Here is an 18,828-nt window from a genome sequence, read left to right as displayed (position 1 = left end):
CTTGTTCTTCAAGACACTATTAAGAAAGTGAACATGGGAGAAAATATTTGCAAATCATCTATCTGATGAGGGACTAGTATCCAGAATATACATAGAATGCTTATGACTCAGTAAGACAAAAATTCAACTAAAAAATTAGCAAAGGATTTGAATACATTTTCTAAAGGACATAAAAAAATGGCCTATAAACACATGAAAAGATGTTCCTCATTGGTCATTACAGAAATGTGAATCAAAACCATGACATACCACTTCAGCTAGGATGACTGGAATTAAAACGTCAGGTAACAAGTAATTATGAGGATATGGAGAAGTTGTAATCCTGACCTTGTTGATAGGTATGTAATGTGTTAGACACTTTGGAAGAGTTTGGCGGTTACTCAAAGTTACCGTATGACCCAGAAATTTCACGCCTAGATATTATACCTGAGAGAACTGAAAACACGCTGACACAAAACCTTGTACATGTAAGTTTGTAACAGCATTATTCATAACAAGGAAAAAATAGAAACAGCTCAGTGATCAATAAATGAAATGTAGAATCTCCACACAATTATCTGGCAATAAAAATGAAGTACTGATACAGTAATTAATTATACACTTTTAAAAGGTGACTTTTATCTCAGAAAAAGAAAACTAGGTTAAAAAAACTAGGAGGAACTTAAAGGAGAGAATGACAAAGTGAGTTTCTGTGTGTTCTAGTTCAAATAGGGCTGTCAAGAAAAAAAAAATTTGGTACAAAGAATGACCAAATAGTAAGTTAACATCAAACATTTAAACTCCATTACCAAAAAGACTTGAAATACACTTTCTCAAGTTTAGAAATTTAGGGATTATAATCCAGACTAAATCCTGAAATTTAAAATGGCTGCTCAGTTCAGAAATTTATAAGCTTCTCAAAAGACAAGTCCTCAAATCTTTAGTCTGCATAGTAAAGATTGCAGATTCCCTTGCCAAGGTTTAAGATGACAAAATTTAACATAATAAATGTAACGAATATAATAATACAAATGTACACTTCAATGCTTTATCTTTGGAAAAGAACATTCACCACAGCTTTGCAGCCACTTCCACTCCAGCTCTTTTATAACAGAACACTCGGCAAACTTCTCTCACACAAGAGTTCACTCCTGAGATGAGATTATCATTCTCCTACAAAGGAGGCACAACACCAATTTACCATTTTGAAAGATAGAGAATAGATTAAGGGTTAAGAATAAAAACTATCAGACTCCAAAATCCATATATTTATCTTTTATTGAATTTGTTAATGTTACAGAGTTCTTGCACTGCCAAACCATGCCTGAGAATTCAAAGAAAGAAATGGTACAATGGACAGCCTCATCCACCCATCATACAGTATATTAAAACTTGATTCATGTGCACTTTGATAATTCCACATTCTTTTAAAAAGTTATGACAAGAGTTGGTTTAAATCTCCTGCAGGTCTTCTGATTAATAGTAGAGTATGCCATTAAATTAAGTTCCACATATCCATCAGTTAATTACTCAATAACTACCACCAACAAAATTTTGCTGGAAAAAAATGCATACTTTTTAGGGAAAATATGTGGCTCAAAATCCAAGAGATTTGTTAAAATGTTTGGTTCCCACATGAAGCTTTCAGTTTAACCAAGAATCCGTTTCTCGCTTAATCATCCAACCTCTCCTTGGCTTGCTCAGCAACTCACCCAAATACATCGAGGCAATCCCACCTGCTACCTCAAGTAACGCCAATATTTTTGCCCAGAAATGGTTGGCAGGTTCTGTCAGGAGAGCGAAAACCCTCTAGGAGTCCTATCCTGCATTAACACTTTCATCAAGACTAAACTCCCAAAGAAAATGCTCCATCGGATAGTTTTACTCACCCATTTGCTTCACTCTTGCCAGTAGCAAGTCTGCAACTCCCGCCGTTTGGCAAAGGGATTTATTATAGAGACACCCAGACTCTGCATCAAGTGGTCACATACCACTTTGAAATATTTCTATTGAACCAAAGATACAAAACTAGGAAATTGCCAGACTATCTCATTAGATGGAAAGAAACTTTTCAGTAATCCCGATATCTTCCTGAAGTCTCTTGTAAGGACTAAAAATTACTGGATAGTTTAAACTGTAATATTAAAAACAGAAGTGCTACATCACCTGGTTTTCGCCCGACTCTCCAAATGAACATAAGGACACACCAGGTGGATAACAGAGCTAAGCTGGGACAATCACCGCATCTACAGAACGTCCAATACCTTAAACATTTGGGCACAAGTGTATCTGGACTTGTCGAAGGTCATGCAAGATCCTTGACACGCAAGTGGACTTTAAGTTGAGGTTCTGCTCACGTTGCTTTGAACTTAATGTCAGGTCAGTGAATCCTATGGCCTGAGGAGAAACCATAGGCTTTCCACTGCAGTTTACAATTTAGACCTGATTAAAGGAGGCTTTAGCAGCACCTGAAGTAGAGCCCCCTGCATCCACTGCCCTTTGCATCAAAGGCTATTTGGTTCTGTTCTAGGGATTGGCAAATTGACCATATAATTTCACAATTCTAATGCGTATTTCAGGTTACTTTACTTAACCAAGCAATATGCTTTGTCAAAGAACTTATTCCAAGTCAAAGCAAAAAAAAAAAAAAAAAAAAAAAAGGCCTTAATGTGGAACACAGAAAAAGCACTACCCAAATGAAAAAATTACTGAAAGAAACAAGATTACTCCCTCTCCCACCCCCTTCCACTTGGTGGGCCCAAGTTTGGTTGAGTTTGTGGTTACCTCAGAATACAACTCAAAGTTTAAATTATAAATCACAGCCCTACACAGATTATCTGAACACATCAGCTCCTTTTGAGTGGCATGTTCCAGGAACTCTAATACAGCCACAGTCCACTACAGAGAGTATTCCTTAAGGGGTGGGGTGGGGAGTGGGGATGGGGGACGCACAGGACAGGTTAATTAAGGTCACTTAAATCTTCATCTTTCACAGCAGATCGAACCCAAGGCTGACTTTCTGTAGGATTTCTGATAGGTATCCAGTAGAGCTGGTTTCAAGTTTCACATCGACACTTAATAGCTGTAACCTTCTAATCCAGAAGTTGTGATCCACATGAAGTCCACAATGAGTGCAGCAAATCTGAGGTAGTCAACCCTTACGAAGGCTCAGTATCTGAACATAAAAAGATTTTGAAATGACCACTGGCTGCAGTTTTTGTGTTTTTTTTTTTTTTTTTTTTTGTATTTGCAGAGTAATTATGAAAGAACACTGCTGAAGCTAGTTCACACATTTATAACAATGAAAATCTCCCTCAATTCAATATACATAAAGAGCAGTTGTAACACTTTAAACTTCCATAGTGCAATAGGGCTGGTCGCTTCTATCGAGTGGTCTGCATCAGTTGCTGTAGATCCAGCAGAGATCAGATGACGAATGGCTGTTCATGGTGGTTAGCTGTGGTCTAGTTACCTTAGAAGGGTTAGCAAAGACCATTCCTTAATTGTACTGTGCGTGGCTGCTTTTCTGATTTTCAAGCACAGCATACTGGTTGTCTAGCTGAAGTTTAAGGGCCTGGTTTTTTGAAACCTCATCCCTACCTCTAGTTTTGTGTCTTACTACTTCAAAGCTCTTCTCCATTTCTTTATCCCTAAGGGAAAAGAAATGTAATCAGTAAATATTTCTTGAGGTTGTTTTGAAAACATTCTTCCTTGAATTAAAAAACAAAACAAAAAGAAGCCACCCCTGAGAAGAATCTTGAGGAAGAGACAGGAAACTAGCACAAAATCTTTATCAAACCATTTTTAAGGCTTCAATTGAACAGAAAACATAGAATACTGTAATAGAAGTTCTATGGTCCCATTTTCTGCAGTAGCAAACCTGCTGAATATTGTTAACTGCAAACCTATTCTGGGACCAACTTGAAGACAACTAGAAAGTTAAAAAGCTGTCAAATAACATGATGATTCCTTCTAAGACTCAGTCTACTTTTAGCAAATAGTAGACAATACATCTGTCTTTCTTTATGCATAAGGACAATTTTCTCATTCAAGTAAAGTTCTACTCATTATTCATTGATTTCTCCTCACTTCTACTTTACGGGAATGGCTCAGATAAAGAAAGATGAGTATGATGAATCACTGCCCCTTATTTTGAAGGACAGGGTAGAGGAGCAAGTTGAAGTGGAGGTTTAAATTCAAGCCAGCTGTGCTCTCAACGAGGCAAAGGGGCTGGGATTTACATTAAAAGCCACCCAAAAAACCAATAGTTCCATCTGATGTCATTTACATTTCTTCCCATTTTATTTAATTAAAAGAATTCATGTCCCTAAGTTAAGATGTGGATGTGCCATATGTGGTCATTTAACTCCAGGTAGCATTCATTTTAAGTACCTGCTGAAATAAGATTATTTTAATGTTAGATTTATAAATGTCAACATCTCAGACCTATTCACATTAACTGGGAATACAATGAATTTATTGCTTTTTCATTTCTAGTTTCCGTATTATAAGGAACATAAACCAACACTAATGTACTTAATAAAGAATTCTAACTAGGGGACTCTCATGGCTACAGAACAACATAAACCAGGGATAACAGAAACTTTCAGACAAAGTTTGTCTTTGGTGCTCCTTCCCCTCATCCCCTCCAGGACCGTTCCCTGCTCTTGGGCTTGTTAAGTCCCACCCTAATTCTAAGCTGCCCGTCAGATGCAGCCTGGGCTTTACCATTAAGGATTTAACACCTCCCCATCGCCCACCCTATGGGTTTTTGTATTTCCTACATCCCACTTCCAGTCAAGGGATAGGGCTCCAAAACCCAGGGCGGTAATTACTTACTTTCGGCTTTCTACATGCTTGGCAGTGGACTGCAGGGATGGGAACTGTGTATCACTGTATATTTCTGGTGGTCCTTGGGGTGTTTTTCTTGTTGTGGTTAACCTGGCTCCAGGAGGCCTGTACACACCACTAGTCATTGCTGGTTCTGGGGTTTCTGTAACTAACATTTCATAACAGTTTAGAGAAAATATTCAAATGCTTGGCATTTTAATAAGCTAGTCTTGCAATCCTGATCATTTAACAATTACAGAAATAAAGCCAATACGTGACGTAAGAAGGGTCTCGGACAACAGAAAGTAAGTTTGTTATCTGAGGAAATGTCTGAAAGTGAAAGTATTCTAGGATAGTCTTCTAACCTCTTCCATGTACAATTTTAAGTATCTGTGTAAATGAGTTCTGTAAGTCAACTTATTGGAAGTGCAAAGGACCTGGGAGACAGGTCTCATGAGGGACTGCCTTTCCTTTAACTCTCAGTTTACACAGCAGTAAATATGGATAATCACTTCTTTACCTGGTTAGTGGATTAATAAATAAGATGCCATGTGTAAAAAACGTGTTTAATAAAATGCCTGTGAAATTCTTTAATTCTAAAAATGACTGATAAAAAAATGAAATAAAATGAACAATTTAGCTCTCCATATTTTAAGCACTCAGTAGCCACATGTGGTTAGTGGCTACTATACTGAACAGTGCTACTCCATCACCGCAAAAAGTACTACTGGACAGTGCTATTCCAGAGGGAGGAAACAAAAGACAGTGGGGAAGGGTGGTGCTGGGAAGGGTTGATTTTAAATAAGGTGATCCCGGAAGGTTGTCAGTGATGAGGTGAAAATAGAGCAAAGGCCTGAACAGAGGAGGCAAACATATCTAGAGTTTGCAAACAAGCCAAATCCGGTCCAAAAACTGATTTTGTAAAGAATGTTTTACTAGAACACAAATACATTCATTGGTTGTACTTAGTATCTACAGCTGCTTTTGTGTTACAATAGCAGAGCTGAGTAATTGAAACAGAGTCCGCCTGACCCTCAAAGTCTAAATTTACTATCTGGCCCTTTACAGAAAGAGCTTACCAACTCCCAACATAAAGAAAGAGAAATCCAGGCTGAAACTATCAGTACAAATGGCCTGCAGTAGTAGTGTGAACAAGTTCAGATTAATAGACAAAGTTAGAAAAAAGGGGATCACAAGACAGGCCTTGTAAGTCACTGAGAACTTTAGCTTTTACTCTGATTAGAGGGAACCCCACTGGAGGTTTATGAACAGCATAGGGACATATTCTGTCATATTATCTGAAAAGATCACCATTCTTGCTGTTGGCTGGGTTGGGAACAGTGTATATAGAGAAGCAGGTCGACCAGATAAGGGGTTACCTCAGTAACCCATTGACAAAAAAATGATGCGAGTTCAAAACCAGGGTGGGAACTGTGGAACCGCTGAGAACTAGTCATATAAATAGTTTGAATCTATTTTGGAAGTGAAGCCAAAGAGAACTTACTAACAGATTAATTTAGGTTTGGAGTAAGAGTCAAAATGATACCACGGTTTGTGCCTAAGGGACCAAAAGCATAGCACTGAGATGAGAAAGGCTGCGGGCCGTGCGGGGAGGAGGGAGGGGGAGCGGCGGGGGTGCAGCAGATACATGAGCAGTTCAGTTTTAGACACACTAAGATTGAGATATTGGGTAGGCAGTTAAGATAAATGTTTTTGGATTTCAGGAGAGCTCTGAGCTGATGCTGTCAAGTTGAAAAGTCAGTGGTATGTAGAGATTGCCAAGGGAGGCATGGCAGATAGAAAAGAGGGCAAGGCACGAGTGCTGGAGCAGACTTAGCACCAAGAGGCAGGGGACAAGAAGTACCAGCAAGGGAGGCTGAGAACCAACCAATGAGGTGGCAGAAGAATGTGCTGTCCTGGAAACCAACAGAAGAGTGTTTCAAAAGGGTGATCACCTGTGGCAAACGCTGCAGATGGGGCCAATCAGCAATGGGTTGAGCAATGCAGAGACCATTAGCAATCACTGACAGATGCAGTTAAAAACATTCATAGCAAAAAGGCCAGGAAGGATGCAAAAATGTTGACATAGTAGTTATCCGTGATCTCTGGACAGTAAGATTTGGGATGAGGTTATTCATACTACTGTATAAAATAATGGCTATACATTAAAATGTTTCTCAAACATTTCTCATTACTGCCCTCCTGAGGAGCCTTTGTACACGTTTCCTCATCGCCACTGCTACCCACCAAGAAATGTTAACATCACAGATATACACTGTACATCTGTTTCCATACTTTAGCCCTCTGATGAGCCACAAACCACTCTAAGATTTCCTCACCCCACCAAGAACCATTTTTATCTCCTTGGGACTGATAAAAATCATCCCTTCTGAGAATTAATGCTTGAAGACAGTAAAATAGGGAATGGAGGAAAAAAAAAAAAGCCGAACACAGGTAGCCAGTATTCCTTAGTCAGCTGTCCAAAATAGAAATAAATGCTTAAATATTTAAATTTGGCAAGTTAGTTTACATATAAATTTAAGCAGCCTATACAAAAGCATGTATCCTAACTTCCAAATTCCTTTGGATGTGCAAGTTTTTAAACATAAGTATAAAATCGCTCTCTCCCAGAAGTGGGAAAGAGCCTCACTCACCCCCATCACAGCATGCATTTACTTGAAAGCTAACCATATACATTATACACAAGTAGCAGACATATTTATGAAAATGAAGTATTAAGATTACCAATTACTGGAGCAGGAGGTGCTTGTACCGGAGCTGTTTTATTCCAGGGACCTGAAGATTTTTCTACACCACCACCACCACCTCCACCTTCTTCCCAATTATCACCTGGATCTTCTCTTTTTTCACTATCATCTTCTTCCTTTTCACTATTGGAGAGAGATAGAGGACATTATCTATTTTATACAGTGGGACTCGTGGGACTCCCACTTGACTTCATGTGAAAAAAAGGATTTCATTGCTGAAAAAGGTTTAGAAAACCACTTGGTCTGACGGTCTCCACTTCCCTTTTATATACTTCAGAACATTTAGAAATAAATTTAACACACTGAAATGCTAGGTTATGACAATCTGCATGATTATTTATAGCAGCCCCAAGAAAGAACAGGACCCCAGCTCCTGGCTCAAGTAACTGAGGGAGGAAAGAGGTCGCTCTAACCTGAAATGTAGAGAATAGGGCGACTTGAAGGATTCAAAATACAATTACTGTATTTTTCTAGGACCAAAGTGTCCCAACAGGCATTTATGGTAAGCATATTTTAGTGATCAAATGAATTTTTTTTTTAAGATTTTATTGGGGAAGGGGAACAGGACTTTATTGGGGAACAGTGTGTACTTCCAGGACTTCTTTCCAAGTTGTTGTCCTTTCAATCTTAGTTGTGGAGGGCGCAGCTCAGCTCCAGGACCAGTTGCCGTTGCTAGTTGCAGGGGGCAGAGCCCACCATCCCTTGCGGGAGTCAAGGAATAGAACTGGCAACCTTGTGGTTGAGAGCCCACTGGCCCATGTGGGAATCGAACCGGCAGCCTTCGGAGTTAGGAGCATGGAGCTCCAACCGCTTGAGCCACCGGGCCGGCCCCTTAAAGTTGTATAACTTGTATAATTTCACTTGCCAATCCTTTAGTACATTACATTATACTCTCAAAATCAGAATAATTCACATTCCACCAGAGGAAGACAAGTCAGTGCTTACATCAGTGCTACAGATTTAATGAGCGACAGTCACTACTGTCTCACACAGAATATACAGAATTGGTCCCTAACACCAGATATGTGTCACCCACTTAAAAAGCAAGAGAATACAAGAACTGTCTTTGGCTTTCTAGTGATTACAAATGCAAAAGATATCCTCAGTGGTAATACAGCATCCTAAGACTGCCTGAAGTGTTTATTTTTTTAAATGCCATTTTAAAATTTCTTTATTCTTGAATCGACTTCTCAGAAATTGTAATTTCTCCGAGGTCTCTTTGATAACTTCTTTTACTGGATTACCTGTTACAATTTTATATAAACTTGAATGTTCTATATTACCAAGCACATACTACATTTTGTCTATTTCATGGGCTCCACAGCAGGAAAATAACGGCCAAATCAAACTTCCTATTTGCAACTCTTTGCACTGGCTGATGACACACCTGGCATAGACTACCAAACTTTTCCCTGAATTATTTCCCACGACAATGGTGGTTTTCCTGGGTCTTCAGTCTCTCAATCTCCATGATTCTAACTACCCTTTTCCCTACTATGAAAAAAAACATGGCTATTGCATGAAATTGCCCGTGGCCTTCTACTCTTTTAGACATTTTCTCCTTTTGATACATGACCCTTGATCATGGCCATAACAATATGCAGATGACTCCCACCTGACTATGTGACCTTGGGAACATCATGGCCTCTCTTGGCTTCAGCAAAAGGACATCAGTGTGCTTTTCTTCCATTTCTATTAAAACAGGACAAATCCTGGCTATAAAACTAATTTCTTGAATAGCTAATGGTCTCCTTTAAAGACACTTATTAGGGGCGCTGGTTGGCTCAGTTGGTTAGAGCGTGTGCTCATAACACCAAGGTCACCAGTTCGATTCCCACATGGGCCAATGAGCTGTGCTCTCCACAACTAGACTGATAGCAACGACTTGACTTGGAGCTGAGCTGCGCCCTTCACAACTAGATTGAAAATGACATCTTGACTTGGAGCTGATGGGTTCTGGAAAAACACACTGTTCCCCAATACTGCCCCCCCCCAAAGAAAAGGCACTTATAAGAAAATTTCAATGATAATCGTAGCATCTTATGAACTGCCCCCAACCATACGTGATTCTAACATTTAGAGACCAACGGTGGTTTTCAGGAAAGGGAGAAGGGAACCAACATCTTCAATCTGCATTTACAGCCAAGATTTTACTTAGACTATAGTTTGAGAGGAAAAGACGATGGAGAATATGGATGGCCAAGCCACCCTTCAGTTTTTCTTTCCATCAATACACAATAGAATCCTATACAGCCATTTAAATTGATGTTAGGCCTATACTAACACAGAAGTAATTTCATGGCATATAAACCAATGTGAGTGTAACTTCTGCATGCCTTAGTTTCCTCATATGTGAAATGGGATAACAGCCCTATTATGAAGATTAAGTGAGTTAATAGACATAAAGCACTGAGAACAGTGTCTGGCATACAGTAAGTACTATAAGTGTTTGCTATTATATGCTTTTTAATATTCATTTGAGTTTTCACACAAGCAGCACATATACCACATTTATAATAGGAAAAAAATGTAGTTTTCACTTGAAAAAAAAACATTAAAACATGTTTTTACATGGATATAAAATAAATGGATTTAAAAAATGGACACCAAACAGTATGACTCTGTTTTCTAAAGTTTATAAGGTAGGGATATGGTTGTCATAACTGACCCAGGACTCCAGTGGTATCCAAACATCAGAATTGCCCCCCACCCGTTGTTTTTTTTTTTTTCAGTTATCCACTTCTGAAGCCATGCCAATGTAATTACACCATAACATAATTTGCCTTGTTCATGAGTAAAACCGTGGATGTTATTCACCCAGCTACAATGAACTAATTATAATTAGTAATGTCCCAGCAAACCTAATATATGCCAGACAGGAAGGTAGTAAGACTCTCCCAACAAAGATTTAAGTGCCTTCACAGCACTTTTATATTTTTATATATCCAAGCTGTGATAGCTTTCAGTTGGTCATTTCCATTTTGAAACAGCAATGTGCTGAATCGCAATTGTTCAAATATATATATTAAACTAAATAAAGTAGCTTTCCCCTCAAATTAATATTTGGTGATTAGTATGTCCAGAATTATCAGCTTGTAAGAAACAACTAAAAACCAAAAAATTAACACTAATTATCCCTAAGCAGAAGGGATTATTGATAATTCTTATATATATGCTGTTATTCTTTTCAAATGTTCTTTTTTTAAAAAAAAAATATTGTTTTTCTAACTCACAAAAAGTTTTTAAAGAAAAATTCCAGTGTGGTCTCAGAATACTGAAAGTCCTAAGTAAAAAAATTTCTTTAGTGTCCAGTAAAGAAATTTATTACCTCTTTCCCCTCAGAGACAAGTGAAGAAACGAATAAAATAATCACAAATCTAAAAATACCTCTAGATTATATATTATTACTAAAAAATAAGAGTGGTCTGTTTAATTAGGACGGCATATCTGTACTAATAGGCACAAGACAACTTAGTATTTTGGCTTAAGATTCTGAAATACTAGCTAACCACTGGAAATTGTCTAGTCAAGACCTTTCACCCAACAAAGGGAACTAAGGCCCAGGGATGTTAAGAGCCTTACCAAAATGCCACAGCACTAATGACAGGGTAGAAAGGATTTAAATATCCTATTACTATTTAATATTTACATATTGCAGAAAATGTCAAGTCTCCAAATACCAAAGCCAGAACAAGAACCATGTTGCAAGGAATTATTTCCACAGAAATCAATTAGGCTAAAATTCGATGTTTGATTCACATATAATATATAGGTACTCATGGGCCAAATGTGATTATTTTTAAATGTTATAAATTCATTATCACAATTCATAGTATACGTGTCTTAAATATGCGTAAGTCTGTAAGGTGCTATTGGTGGGGTAGGGGAAATGATGGTGCTAGAAAAGGAGTAGTTACTGAATACTATGCCAGGAAGCGTTCTACCCACTTTACAAGTTAAACCTCCCAATAATCCTAAGGCAGGGAGAGGGCCTACTGTACATTTGAGTAATTAGACATTTAAGTACCTTCTCCAGGGCTACAAAGTAACAGAGCGAAGTCAGTGGGGCTCCAGAGCCCATATTCTTTCAGGTTGCCTCTGATTTCATTTTATCCTCTTCACAGCTCTAAGATGACACAGAAATTTTCTCTATTTTTAGATATGAGGAATTTACCTTCTTTAATAAGGTTATTCAGGATATTCAGGGTTAGACATCCTGCAGCAGTATATTTATAAAGAACAGAACATTCTTACCTCATCTCAAGGGACATTACATGAGAATTTACATACCCTAACTCCTACCCCCCACCTCCGTCCCCAACACTAGGGGAGGCAGCAACTAAAACAAAATCCAGACCTGACTGCTTCTACTGGAATGCTGGGCATCTCCACTGGTTTGACATTATTATCCAACAACTGTTAGCAACAGTAAAAGGGGAGATAGAAATGGCCTGATGAGTTATGCTTGGCAGCTTAAATAAAATGTCACTGTACCTCATCCAAGGACTCTATTGACCCAATTCATGGTAGACTAAGTGTCTCTCTCCTGTTCCCCATCGCACCATACATACTACTGAAATGATCTACTGGTGTCTGGTAGAGTATGAGTTATTTTTACATCCCCAAAAACCCAGGGAGTCTGGCACACAACAGTAACATTATTTGTTACAATGAATCCAGTTTGGATACAGGAGTAATTTCTTCTCTTCAAAGGACAGCTTAACCAGCCATGTCTAATGTGTTTAAAGGTCTAGATTTCTTAGGGTTCTTAGAAAAACGCTGGGCTCCAAGAATTCAATTCTTTATTAAAACATGACAAATGCTCAAAATTTAGTAACCTCAAGTATTAAATGACATCTTTCTCCCAAAAATCCATTTTAAAGATGGGAGAGACACACAGGTCCTACGACCAACCAATAATCTAAACTCAAGCATTAGGCCCTTTCTTTTATCACCATCTCAATGACTTCCCTCTCAAGAACTTATCTATAATGATATGATGTTGAATAAGATCTATTAATTTAGACACAAAATTGACACATGCTCATATAATAATCCTCTTCGTACTTAAATCTTGAGCTAGTTGGTAAATGTGAGATAGGACATTACTACTATGTTTGCTGTTACTGAAATTCCCCCCTTTCAAATGTACTTATCTTTGATAAAGGTCCAGTTTGCTAACCTACTGTAAGGTCTAGTGTCAAGAACTTCAAGACTGTGTGCAATATCCGTAGCTAAGTAAAGACAAGACAAATGTGGCAAAAACGATTGGTAGATCTAAGCAAAGATCTACTATTCTGCAATTTTTCTGAAGTTTATATAGACTGTGAATTTCAAGATATTTTAAGTCAACTTCCAAAGTTTCATTTTCCTTGTCCTATACTGAGATAGCAAGGCTGCCTTTCATGGACAGAAAAGATAACAGATTAAAGGCAAAAAGAACACCACCTCCCAAATCCCAGAGAAAAGAAAAATCTAATTTCTCTTTCCTTCCAAGGGATTCTGCCCAAACAGTAGGACAACGCCATAGAAGACAATCACTGAAGACCTCTAGTAATGTTGAACACTCTGAGAAGGACTTTTGTTTGTATGGTTATACTGATGCCAGCCTGAACATGCCATTTTCTCCTATTATGTCCACAGTGAACTGACTCACCAGAGTCTGACGTTAGGTACGATAACCTTGCGTGGCTCCACTACCTCTTCTCAAATCTTGGTATTGTAAATAAAGTGCCTCACAGTTAAACAGCAGAGAAAGTCCCAAGAGTAAGTTGTTCTAATTTACCCAGTGAATAGAGAAGATTATTAATATTAACCAGCTTGGTATTCTACAAGCATCCTGTTCAAAATCCTCACAACAACCCTGAGTAGTTGGCTCAATTTGCAAATAAGAACCAACATTCAAAAGTAAAGTGACATGCCCAAGGTCACACACAAGCATCAGGGCTAAAATGCAAACCCAGATTTGTCTTTCCCCAAAAGTCCATCTTTTTGCCATGTTATCAACTGCATTCCATTCATGAAAGATGTGTCTTTTGTCAGGGACCACCACCCTATTGAGTTTCACTGTCAAGAACATTTATGTAATACACAGTTTACAAGGATATTGAGTATATAAAGTGAAAATTTTAGTCATTGTTATTAAACTTCAAATGGCTTATCACTCTCAAACCTTTTCTGGAAGCTGTCAGATTCCCTGTTATTGAATGATTTATAATGGCAATGGATATACAGACCCCAGATTCCATAGTGACTAAGGATCCACAAAGGCAGCTTCTTGAAGAAAATATGTTTTCCAATGTTAGTAGGTTAGAGGAAGACCTCTGGATGGCCACTTAGGGGCATTAACTAGATGCTAATATTGAAAAATGAACACTAGAGCACTTGAGATCTTGTGTCCTGGCAATGTCATCAATTTGGCTTGAATAAACTCATAAAAAAAAAAGAAAAATGAACACTAAAGTAGCCTTGAATATAGATATGGGCTATATATTCAATGACAAAAAATAAGTACAGTTTAAATATCCTCCATAATATAACAAAACCAACATCTAAATTCAATGAACGTGAAACCTTTTCACCTTGGAAAATGCTGCTCTTGCTCACTAAGTTCAACATGACCAAACACTATTCTTCCTGTCATTCAAGTCTTCAAGAATCTGCAGTATGGGGCTTGCAGTCAGAAAGGCAGGCCAAGAACCTTTTTCCAGAACAAAACAGAGGAACCACAAACAGGCAGTTCCATAAATCCAAATGGTTAAGAACTAAAACTCCAAACTAATCACTTAACACTACTACAAAAGAATGTCAAAGTAGTGAAGCTTCATTTCCTAAAGTTTCCCACTACCAATCAGGTTTCATGTTGGTGAAACTCATAAAATGATTTAAAGAACTTAGAACATTAATACCTAGCTGTGGTAGGTATTCAACAAATGTCAAAAATATTAATCCTGCTTTTTGAATGAGTTATGTTAAGGCCATAAATATTACCATCTAGAGCGGTCAAAAGACAGTATTCTGTTAAGGAAAATTATTTCCTCCACTGTGCTATGTGGTCACTGGTGTAGACAAATAGCAAACTTCAAATTTGAGGCAGTTCATTGGGATCGTTTATTTCTTTAAACTTGGAATAAAGGGTTTTTCATTTTAAACCAGTGGAATCATATACTCACCTGTTTTTTCCTACTTGACCAGCCCCTCAAAATATGACATTTACACGAATCTAAAACTGACTATCATAGATTGGACTTGATAAACTGTTCTTAATTTCAAACCCTCTAAGCCAATTCCATTTTTAAAAATTATTTTCTTGAATTTTAAACATAACATGCTTAGACTGTATGATTCCATTCCTATAAAATTCTAGGGAAAATTAATTTATAGTGTTAGGAGTGGTTATCCTTGGGGGTGAAGGTGGTGGCTACAAAAGATTAGGAGGGGAGCTTTCTTCTCTACCAGTAATGTTCAGTTCCTTGACTTTGGTGCTGATTACACAGGTTAGTTTCACTGTATGTAAAATCTGTTCTTCTCTGTAAGCATGCTGCAGTTACAAAAATATGTATTAACTTGTTTATCGGAAGAGGATCTGAAAACCATCCCCGCTGTTTTTGAAACAAAAAGAAAAACTGCTAAGTTCAACTCACCAATATAAAAAGTAAATATTTTGAAACCACAAAATCAATTTTAGCTGTCTCAAATAAAAATAACCTAACCAGCACTCGAAATAGGCAAGCTCTCCCAGGATTTTGGAGTTGGCTGCTGATTTGATCAGCATATAGAATGACTGCCATTACAGAGAGAAGGAACAGACACTATCATTATAGCCCTAGTAAGTATATCTGAAGCACAACGCTACTATGATTCTGTTTTGGAGCTAAAGAAAAACCAAACACACAATACCCATCCTAAGGGTTATCTCAACATTTCTGTAACCAAACCATACCTTATTTGCATTGCCTGGACTCTGAGGCCGCTGTAATCAACTTCTCTTTGCTCAAATTCTTTCCACTCATCTTCATCCTGTAAAACACATACCATTTAATCAATTAAAGCTATTCGTAAAAATACCACTTAGGCACATTCTAGACTATGAAAAGGAGATCAAGTGGCTGGAACCTAAAGTAAGGACTCGTTTCCTGGCAGAAGCCCTTGCTTGATCCCGAGGTCGACCAGGCTGGAGGACAAACGTGCCCGGCAGTCAAACACTGTTATTTCCACCGGGTTCCTTCACCACAGCTGTTACTTTAACAGTAACCAGGAAAAGCCGAATGAAGAAGTCAATAGTAAGCCCACAACTAAATATCCACTTCAGTGTTGCCATGTGACTTTTTCTTTTACGGGTTTAGAGACCAAGTAATGCCAATGAGTTGCCACAAATGCGGTTATTAGAAAATTCAGCTCCGACTACTGGGCTGAAGTCAGAACACTAAATTACTCAGAGTACACGTCACTCTGGTCTCTGTTCTGGGCACTCTGACCCAGACTGATTTCCTCTTGAGGGTGCTCCTGCCTTGGTCTTGGCTTGAGCCAAGCGGGGTACAGAGGGGCGAGTCAGTAGGGTGGAGGGGGTCCCGCGGGGAGAAGAAGAGCCGGCACGACCTGCGAAGCCCACGTCACGTGGCCAGCCTCCGCGCCCGTCAGCCCGCTGACCAGCCCCTGGAGGCCCCTCCCGGACGCTCCGCCAGGCAGGCAGACGGGCGGGGGCGGGCACATGGGCGCAAGCGCACAGCCCCGGCCCCTCACCTTCGTCACGGCCTTGGTGGTGGCCCCAGGGCCCGCGGCTCCCGCGCCCGCGGTCCCGCCGTCGCCCGGCCGGGCCCCCGCTCCCGCCCCACCGCCCGCCGCGCCTGCGGTTCCGCTGCTCCCGCCGGCGCCGCCCGCCGCGCTCGCGGCGCTCGCCGCCCGGTTGCTCCGCTCCTTCTTCTTTTTCTTGTCTCTCTTGGCGAAGAAGTTGTCCAGGCTCCGTTCCTCCGTCTCCGCCATGGCCGTGGCCTCCTCGGCCCGGATGGGTGGGGCCGGCGGCGAGCGCGGCCCGCGGGGCTCCGACCTCGGGGTCGAGGCCGGCTCAGCACTCAGGCTCCCGGGCGCGGCGACGCCTCAGCCCCGCGGGGTTGCCGAGGCGTGTGCGGCTGGGCGGGCAGCTCCCCCCCGCGTGCCGGCGGGCGGTGGTACGGTCCGCCTGTGAGATCGCGAGCCGCTGCCGCCGCCGGAGCCCGCCGGGGCTGCTGCTGGTGTCGCGACCACGGTGCAGGGTCCCGCCCGCTCCGCAGCCGGACGGGAAAAGGACCGCGCGGGCCAGAAGCTCCGGCGAGTGGTGGACTAGCGGCGGCGCGTGCAGGAGGGAGGCGCGCGCGCGCGCGCAGGCCCGGGGAGGAGGGGGACAAGGGGCGGGGAGGGGAGGGAGGGAGAGGAGGGAGGGCGGGCCACCAGAAGAGAAGCAGCTCCCGCGCCTGCGTATTAAGATCCGCCCGCCGCTGTGGGAGCGCGGTTGGGAGGGCGGCGGGAGGAGACGGAGGCGGAGCTGGCAAACGAGCCAATCAGGTGCCAATACAAGGCGCTTAGGCCACAATCCCTGCTCTGGGTGGGGCGGGGCTGTGGTGTGGGGGCGGGGCGAAGAGGGTATATGCTAAATAAGTGACGTACTTGATGATTCCGGCCTCCCGGTTGGCAGAAGGTTTAGCCTTGAGGGTGGGCATTTAGAGGGCTGGCTGGTGACTGGGCCAAAGAAGTCCGGTCTAAGTGGCAGGCGGGTCCAGTATGGGCGCATGCGTGGGATACACGTGTGTCTTCTGGCCCAGAGCAAACTGTGGCCTTGCCGTTTGAACTTGAGCAAAACGAAAAGGCACTTGCGTTAAGGTAGCTGTGTTAAAGATGCTACAGCCTCCTCTGCTCCCCTCTGTACTTCCACGCTCTCTGATCTGATAACTATTCATTTTCGTTTTAAGGAATAGTTATTATGAAAATGAGAACAGTGGGCTTGAAGTTTACGTCTCATTTACTAAAAGACAGAATAAACCAGTAGGTAGCTAGAAGGGGATTGACTTTGAGCTCGTCCCTCTACTAGGTATGTCTACTAATGTCAGGCTAAATAAATCTGATCAAGCTCCTAATCTGTAAAATGGAGATTATTAGTTCTTGGAAGATATGTGGTGAAATTGTACCTGTTAACTGCCTAGCACAGTGCTTAACATGCATTGGATGTGAGATAAATTATTTCTTAATACATGTTTAAATAGTACTCCCCTATCCTGGCTTGAGTCTGGATGATGACTGCAATTTATCCTTAGCTTTTATCCCTGATTAAAGGAGGGGAATGGGATATCAAGGGATGGGGACAAAATGCCCATGCAAAACCTGAGTTTACCATTTAAGTACTCTCTGGGCCTTGAGAAGGAAATGAATCCTTGCATATGAAAAAGGTGGTCTAATGTAAAGTATGACACGTTCCACTTCCTCCTGAGGACAGAGGAGAGAACTGTCGCAACCACTGAGGAAATGACTCAGACATAGGTTTACAGCCTCATGGGATAGAGTACAACCAGTAAACAGAGCTACTTCTTTGTCTTTTCCTTTAGTTTCCCCATTAAAGATTGTCTTCTGCAGCCCTTCCCCACACTACTATTAAAGAACTAAATCCAGAATATGTCAGAGAAATAAATCAAGGACCTAGACTTGGCCAATAGCAACATGCTTACATATTGTTCCCCAAACATAAACTAACCCCAAACAACCAAGATGGGTCCCTAGGTAACTTGCTTCTGTGACACCACTTACCTCCTGTGATAACAGGCCAAGTTCTGTACTGTACCCCACCCTCACCACCCTTACCATCTCTGACCTAATTTATTTTTCTTTGCCTCCCTCCCTCCCTTCCTTTCTCCTTTCCTTCCATCTCCCGCCCTCCCTTCCTTCTGTCTGTCCTTTTCTTCCTTATCTATGAAGCACCTATTTAGCTATAGTTAAGTCAGTGTGCCTTATTCTAGGTTGAGTGATTCATCACTCCTGCCTTCAACTCCCTTATAATCTTAGAAGAGAAGATCTAGATGTGAATAACTGGAATTCTGCCCTCCCTTTCTTAGGTCCTTATCAATATGTCAGTGTCTTGAAGGAAATAATGACTTGGGAACATGTAGAGAAGAAACAGTAGTTGACACAGCAAAATTCCTCACTACATTTTTCATTGTGATTGATGGCATGCTCCCAGAGCTTGATCAGGTGTAAGCAATTCAGGTCAGGCCACCAGAGACACCAG

The 18,828-nt window shown here is 40.8% G+C and overlaps 1 protein-coding gene across 5 annotated transcripts; it reads right to left on the bottom strand.

The window, feature by feature from the left end:
- Window positions 1–1,239: 1,239 nt before the first annotated feature.
- On the bottom strand, window positions 1,240–16,960 carry CDV3 (CDV3 homolog). 5 transcript variants are annotated; one of them, XM_019725920.2, is made up of 5 exons: window positions 16,320–16,959; window positions 15,520–15,596; window positions 7,555–7,700; window positions 4,819–4,978; window positions 1,240–3,154 (listed from the first exon to the last, which is right to left on the bottom strand). In XM_019725920.2, exons 1-5 carry the CDS (start codon window positions 16,557–16,559, stop codon window positions 3,148–3,150), a joined length of 630 nt encoding a protein of 209 aa, XP_019581479.2. In that variant the 5' UTR covers window positions 16,560–16,959; the 3' UTR covers window positions 1,240–3,147. The 5 variants fall into 5 exon arrangements, with proteins under 5 accessions (XP_019581479.2, XP_074168953.1, XP_074168955.1 ...); XM_074312852.1 differs by having other exon boundaries at window positions 1,240–3,629; window positions 16,320–16,958; XM_074312854.1 differs by lacking the exon at window positions 16,320–16,959 and adding an exon at window positions 15,693–15,712 and having other exon boundaries at window positions 1,240–3,629.
- Window positions 16,961–18,828: the final 1,868 nt, after the last annotated feature.

Source organism: Rhinolophus sinicus, linkage group LG10, assembly GCF_036562045.2.
Source record: "Rhinolophus sinicus isolate RSC01 linkage group LG10, ASM3656204v1, whole genome shotgun sequence".
In the NCBI taxonomy this organism is placed as follows: Eukaryota; Metazoa; Chordata; class Mammalia; order Chiroptera; family Rhinolophidae; genus Rhinolophus; species Rhinolophus sinicus.
The sequence above is the reverse complement of the archived record's forward strand: the minus strand, read 5'-3'. Positions and strand labels throughout refer to the sequence as shown.